General features: G+C 37.6%; 1 protein-coding gene across 3 annotated transcripts; it reads right to left on the reverse strand.

Moving 5' to 3' along the window:
• Positions 1-3245: 3245 nt before the first annotated feature.
• LOC138405924 (histone H1-like protein HC2) lies at positions 3246-7374 on the reverse strand. Of its 3 annotated transcripts, none has more exons than XM_069516672.1 (2): positions 5090-5782; positions 3246-4963 (listed from the first exon to the last, which is right to left on the reverse strand). In XM_069516672.1, the coding sequence occupies exons 1-2, from the start codon at positions 5654-5656 to the stop codon at positions 4658-4660; spliced, it is 873 nt and encodes a 290-aa protein (XP_069372773.1). In that variant the 5' UTR covers positions 5657-5782; the 3' UTR covers positions 3246-4657. The 3 variants fall into 3 exon arrangements, with proteins under 3 accessions (XP_069372773.1, XP_069372724.1, XP_069372816.1); XM_069516623.1 differs by adding an exon at positions 5789-7374 and having other exon boundaries at positions 3254-5542; XM_069516715.1 differs by adding an exon at positions 5789-7372 and having other exon boundaries at positions 4174-5510.
• Between the last annotated feature and the right edge of the window lie 188 nt (positions 7375-7562).

Here is a 7562-nt window from a genome sequence, read left to right on the forward strand (position 1 = left end):
CAGATGTTGGTACGCACACTTTGCATTCTCTCAAATTAGTATCTTTCTCAAGTTTTTGCTCAAAGTGAATTACTAGTCCTTTTCCACACGGGGACACTCCACTTTTTCATGGCTTGATTCGGTTTTCCCTGTTAAATAAAATGGGAAAAGTGTAAAGCCAGTAACATTCGGTCTTTACATCTCGTCCAGATTCTAGCCTTTGAGTTTATGAATAAAAATATACATCTAGTCTGCAGTTGCAGAACAGACAGTAAATCTGTCATTTAAATGTATTCCATTTCAGTATAAATCCATGTCCTACAAAACAGACAATCAGATTATCTTTTTGTAATATCGAAATCCAAGCATTATTTTGCTGCTAAATTGACAAAGTGTTTAAGTGAAAATTTAAGTAAGAAAATGTTGTATATATCAGCCCCCTTTGTCAGATCTACATATCTTAGCATATCTGCATGCTCAGTCACTCCACAATGTCTGATGCAAATTGGTTCATTACTTTTTGCGTAATCCTGCTCAGAATTGGTGGTGGTAATCTCTCCAGTTGGCACATTTTATGTAATAGTTTATCAAGTAAGATTGTTAAGCTGTCATTCTGGATATGAACTGTGTCCAATTGGAAACTCATATTTGTATTTGTGTTTCAACCATTGATCTCACAGTTATCAACTACATTACATGTAGTCATGATTGCGTAATCAAATTACAGAAAATCAGTAACCAAATCAATGCTCAATGGCATCTGCCACAGTAGTATGGTTGATAATGTAGTGATGGCTTTGCTTGTCAAGTGCAATACTTTGCAAGATACACATTGGATGCTGGAAATGCAAAATCCAATTAAAATTTAATGTGAATAGATTTTTTCATTGTATTGTTGTTTTGTTGTACTTTAAATAATCCAAAAACTATTTTACAATTACATTTTTGTAATGCAATGAATTACAATATTTAGCCAAGTAATTTGTAATAATAACTAGACTACATTTCCACTGTATTTAATCTGACCCAACTCTGTCCAAGCATGTCTCCCAAGTGATACAAACGGCCAACCGTTGATCTCCATCAAACCGTAAAGAATGGCAAAGCTGTATTACGGCGACCAACCTTTCAGTCACCAGAGCAGCCAGACTACATGGCATTCATTTTCCACAGATCCAGATCTGGAGACAGAGTGGAAGGGCCCCTGGGGCCATGTCAAGCTAATGATTGCAGCCAAAGGTAATTGGATCGACTTAAGTCCCCTCAGGCACAGTATTAGAAAATCCTAATCAATGTCACTGGTAGAGAGACAAGGGGTGCTTAGCTTTCACAACCAATTAGATTTAGCCATGCAGCTAAGTACCAATTATTTAAAATGCAGAGAAATCCCCCTTTTCAGACAATAGACTTTCAAGTTGTTTTCTTTCTCATGAAATTTTAGAAGGTAGAGAGGACTGTGGGAAAAAGTGGTTGTTAGAAATAAAACGAGGAATTCAAAGTGTTAATTTTACAAAAATCACTGTCAACCAACCAATATGTTCCTGAAACACAGGAAGCTACACTCCAACCAACAGAGAAGAACTCAACCATAGTAAGAAACCGTAGACATTTACCATACCATGTCCGTCAATAATGTTTCACTTGAGGCCCGTTCCTTATTCGAAATGTAGCTCCAGCAAATCAGAAGTCAGTGCTGGAATTATTGACACCAGAAGATTTGTAACAAAACTGACATTTTGATTATTTCCTGACACTGAAACTCATTTACATCACAGAAAAGCAAGTTTGTATAGATATTCCAATATCACTAAATCAATATAACCGTAATTCATACAATTCCTTTAACAAGAAACAATAAGATGTGTTTTAGAGCTTTGCCCCGTTTCTTTTATCATTCTGTCAAATGTTTGCCAAATGAAATACTGGGAGGTTCTTAGACAGCATACAGTTTATGCTCTGATATCAGAAGTCTGACACCTACAGGGTAGGGTCTGTGCTCACAGTTTTAATCCACAAACTGAAAACTCAAAATGCCTTTGCAGGATGTTTAAAGTATTCAAACGCTGCCATCAAGTGGGTGAGAGCCATAATCACAGGTCAGAGAAGCGAGTGCTGCAACTGGGAGCCTCAAATGGAAAAGTAAAATTGAGGAAACGTGGAAGAAATCAAGGTCAAAAATGGAAAGTAATGGGGCCATTATTGCAGCAAAACTATTGACAGATGAGTCTGTCAAATCTACACACTTTAAAATCTGAATACATATTGAAGATATTTTTTTGTACACAGATTCTGAATACGTATTTGCAATTTTGGTTGTACATGTTTGCAAATCCAATTACACATGGATTCTAAATGTGGATTTGAAGATTTTTTTTACACATTTTCAAATCACATTCACTAATCTCATTACTCATGTGGAGATTATTTTACACATTCATGAATATGATTACACACAGATGGATTGAGTCTCATATTCGTCAATAGTTTTGCTACAATAATGGCCCCATATAAAGTGAGCAATAATTGGGTCATTCTTGTAAAATAATTAAAAGTGCAATTAGAAGGAAAAACAACAAGGCTGGTAGACACCAAGTAGCACTTTTTAAATGTAAAGGGAAACTTCTACCCATAAATGCCATCCAGTGGCGGCTGGTGAAAAATATTCTTGGTGGGGCTGTGCCGTGCCATACTCAGTTTTCAGTAACCATCTCACTACAATTTAATACAAACTGCAGCATACCAGTTCTTTTTACGGAGCCCGTCTGGTGGAAAAAAAAATAAAAATCCGTGGCCACGAATTAATACGGTGGGAACGAGATCCTATTCCGAGGCCACGACTTGTTTAATGCGTGGGAACAAGATGATTATTAGGTGGCCACGAATTAATAAGACGCATGATGAAATCTATAACTTCCCTGAGGTCAGCATATTGTTTACGTTTGAGCCCGTGTTCTTTGAGCAGCCGAATTAAGTGTCTCTTGCTCAGAATTACTCCATGTCTAAGTGATCTCAGGATATTGTCAACAGTCTCACTGATGAAATGACAAACATCTCTCGTGGCCATGTCTTATTAATTAGTGGCCACGTCTTACTAATTCGTGGCCACCTAATAATCATCTCGTTCCCACGCGTAATAAATTCGTGGCCACGGAATTTTTTTTTTTCCACCCATGTCACCAGATGGGCTCCGTATCTTTGTGAAATAGTAGGTATTTATTTAATCAATAAACAAAAATAAACATGTCAGTCATTTTACACAAAAACATAGCGAACAGTTTACTGCATACTGCACAAATAAATTAAAAAAAAAACTAAACTTTGAAAACGAAATCAAAATAATATATATACAAAAATAATAATATAATTGATAATTAATGTAAATTATTGAGTCTCGTTCTTAGTGTTTACTAAGTACACATCCCTGAAACACACACAGTGCTATTAACAAGATAAAGACAAAATAAAAGGAGGTGCCATATACTGCTGGATATCTTATGACTCTTTTGATATCTACAGACTCTGACTCTATACAACCTGCTAACCTGCTAGCCAAGCCTTTCAATTCACAGTTTTTCAACCAAAGTTCTCCTCTCAAATGGAGATTGGAGAAGAGATTGTATGATCACTGCTGCTCAAACTCATTTTTTAGAGGAAGTGGAGATGTGTCGTCTATCTTACAGTCTATTTTCTATACAAGATTTCATTGTTGTTGTTGACATATTTCAGTTTGGACAAAAGAAGAGAACTGACCAGCAGTGCTATATCCCAAACGTACCTTGACAGTGTCTGAAGAATGTTATAAAAATGTTGTGAATCTAACAGTTAGCTAGAAATACCGCACTGCCATTGTATACCTGCAACAACCAGAAGGAAGCTGCAATCACTGTCAAAGTCCTGATGCCAAACGCAAGAGATTAGAGGGCAGTAGAGAATCTTCAGAGAAGTCAGATACAAATTCTCAAATATTTCTGATTTGCTCTTTGGCATTTGCATGCTAATAATAGCTACCTAGCCCAGCAGCCTTGTACACTGCATTAAAATACTAATGATTCCTGTACACTTGTATTGATGTGCAAGATACAGACATTAACCTGATACAAACAAACACCCTCGGGGTCAGTCATGTTGTGTATTTACAAATATCGCCATAGGAGACGGTCTAGTTCCACTAAACCCTGTGGCCTTCAAGTATTCAGTGCTAACTTGCTGTTTGTCATAAATCAGAATCTGGTTTTATTGCCAAGCAGGTTTACACATACAAGGAATTTGCTGTGGTGTATTTGTGCAAGTATTAATATAGAAAATATAAAAATAGGAAACAAAGAATTAAATATAAAAATTAAAAATACTACAAGCATCAAGGGGAGGGATTGTGGAACATGTAGCTGCCTAGCTAAAGATTTGTGTATGCTCTGCAACGATGTGCATCATATTGTTAGCCTAATAGCATAGTTGCCTAAGTCATATTTGAACGTTTTTGTAAAATAAGAAAAATCACATTTTTTATCAAGCACATTGCTATTTTTAATTGATTTTGAAACAGTAACTTCAACCACATGTGTGAACAAGTTTGCAAATAAAATAAGTCACATCAATTTCATAACAAATAAAAGTGACTTAGGCGGAAGGTGGAGTCAGGATGAGGGGATGGTTGAGGTAGAGGAAAGATGAGATGAGATTAGGACGAGTGCCAGAATGGAAAGAGAAAACTGAACATGTTCCTTCTCTCTGTCCCTTCTCTCTCCTCCTTTGCCTTCTTCTTCTGTATCTTCTTCAGTTGCTTCTTGTCCTTCTCCTGGAAGCTGGCCTCCTGTTCCAGGACTCTGCACCTCAGCCGCTCCTCACAGTTCTTCTGCAGAGCTTGGAATTTCACCTTCCATTGACTTTCCACTTTCTGCTTCTCCACGTGCTGGAGCTGAAAATCTTTGACCTCCTTCTCCAACTCTTCCATCATGTTGGCGAAGTCGTCTTTGACCTGACACAGCTGTGAGACAGAAGAGTCTAGGGTTTTATTCAGAGCAGCACTCCCAACAGTCAGCTGCCTCTTCAGAGCAGACTGTATTGCAGCTGCAGCAGTGTTCTGTGCTGCCTCCTTCCTCAGAGCAGTTACCTCTGCCGCCTGCTCCTTCATAGCTGCCAGCTTCTCCGCACTCAGCTTCTGTAATGCAGCGTTTTCTGCAACCAGAGCAGTGTTCTGTGCTGCTTCCTTCCTCAGAGCAGTTAACTCTGCCGCCTGCTCCTTCATACCTGCCTGCTTCTCCGCAGCCAGCTTCTGTAATGCAGCATTTTCTGCAGCCAGAGCAGAGTTCTGTGCAGCCTGCTTTTTCAGAGCAGTTATTTTTGCTGCCTGCTCCTTCATAGCTGCCTGCTTCTCCGCAGCCAGTTTCTTTAATGCAGCATTTTTTGCAGCGAGAGCAGTTATCTCTGCTGCCTGCTCCTTTATAGCTGCATTCTCAGCAGCGACGCGCTCCTTGTTCTCCCTCTTTGAGTCCAGCAGGGCTTGGCAGAGGGCCTGCAGCATTTTGATAACGCTGCACCCATTATGTTGGGCAGTATCATAAGACTGCATTTGTTCAAAAGATTGAAAGACACAAATATACATATAACAGGTAAAAACACAAAACACACTAACTTCCGAAATATTCAAAAATACAGAGCTTGAATGATTTTTTGTCATTTACACACGTCTGCTTTTGAAGTCTGTAAAACTACAGTAAAGTAAGATGAAGAAAGAAATGACAATTGTGTTTTGTGGATAAAACTAAATACAGTTTAACCTGAAGTCTTTCCTGCTAAGAACAAAACTTACTTTGTCTCCTGAGCAGTTGATCTTCTCCATGTTTGATGAACGTAGGTAATCCAGTGGAACAAAGTTCTTTCAAAGTATTTTTTCTGTGAAGTGCTGGTCTACTGACTGTCAATCTGTGACAGTTTAACAAAGTTGTTAGAGAAAAGATTCTCGTGCAGCTGTCATCTACTAATGGTGGTAGAGTCTGATTCTGCTAAGAATTGTTTCTCCATAATAAAAAAGGAATCTTAATAAAAACGGATCTTAATCTTTATATGTGAGGCAATTGACTTTGATCTAAAATCCAGAGGTCTAAATGTGATTAGAGGACTGTCTGTTTTGTCATGTAACATGGGCTGAAACATCAATGCCAAAACAGTGTGAAGGAATTTGATTGATCTGAATTTGAATTGAACAGTATAAAAAACACAAATATGGCTCATATCATATAATCACTTCAAGACTTTTTACAAAATATTAAAACTATAGAATATTGTCTCTTTCTGCAAATTCAACACGCAAACACACACTGAAGGAGAGTCCTTACCTCGATGAGACAGGAAATGGCCTCAGGTTAATGTTCTGTGAGGCCCTGAGTTCAAACATCTTCCAGCTTTCGAGACAACAATTTGTTCCCCAAAGAAGAAATAATTACATTTCCAACAGTAGTACATAATAACTGAAATAAGTATATGTCAGTTACAGCACATTCAAAGTACCATAACGTTAGCCTAATAGCATAGTTGCCGAAGTCATATTTGAAAGTTTTTGGAAAACAAGAAAAATCAAATTTTTTATCAAGCACATGTATGGTATTTTTAATTTATTTTGAAACAGTAACTTCAACCACATGTGAAAAAGTTTGCAAATAAATAAATAAGTCACAATGTCAATTTCATAACAAATAAAAGTGACTTAGGCGGAATATGCCTTGAGTTAGGCAATTTTTCTCAAAGATAATAATACAAAGATAGCATGACAAGTGTAGCATGAGTGTTGCTACACTTGTCTATCCTTAACCAAAGTCCCACTCAGGTGCTGTGTGAACTCATTTTCACACTGTCTGTTGATGAGGGAGGTTGTCGTAGTACTGGTGGGCCACTCTTGGTAGTACTGGTTTCATTGCCTGCAAGTCATTGAATTTCCTGAGAGTAATTGGCAATTGAGCAGGAAATAGTAGGACCCAGTGGAATGGTTCTTCGGTGATGCTGAGTCGCTGAGGCAGGTCCTTCCACATCAAGTCCCTCAACTTCTCTCAGTGTTAAAACAGATAAATATATAATAAATATGAGCACTGTTTACAACAGTGGTGTGTGGAGATTATAATCAGATCTAAACTGTTATATAATTACACATCTGCACTGAGTCTAATTCACTGTGAATTCCATAACAGGCTAAAAAAAGAGGTTGTAATAGTAATGATGGTTCTACGAGTCTGTATCACATGCAACTTACACATGCAGCTTATTAATATCAACTTATTAAAATTACAATCAAATGACAACACAACCCTTTACTAAAGCTAGTTAAAGTTTGAATTTCCCTACGGGGATTGATAAAGTATTTCTGATTCTGATTCTGAACTTGCTTCAAACTGTTCATTAGACGTGTTAAATATATACATATATTTCAAAAATATTTTTATTTTATTATTTCATTTTTATTTAAATGTTTTATGTCTTATTCAAGGGTAATGTGGTGAGTGGTGGGGCAGCGCCATAGCACCCTCTATTGGCCGGCCACCACTGATGCCATCTGTGACCTCAGTCTTGGAAGTGTTAGAACCAGGATCACT

The sequence above is a fragment of the Paralichthys olivaceus genome, chromosome 1 (assembly GCF_024713975.1).
Source record: "Paralichthys olivaceus isolate ysfri-2021 chromosome 1, ASM2471397v2, whole genome shotgun sequence".
Classification (NCBI taxonomy): Eukaryota; Metazoa; Chordata; class Actinopteri; order Pleuronectiformes; family Paralichthyidae; genus Paralichthys; species Paralichthys olivaceus.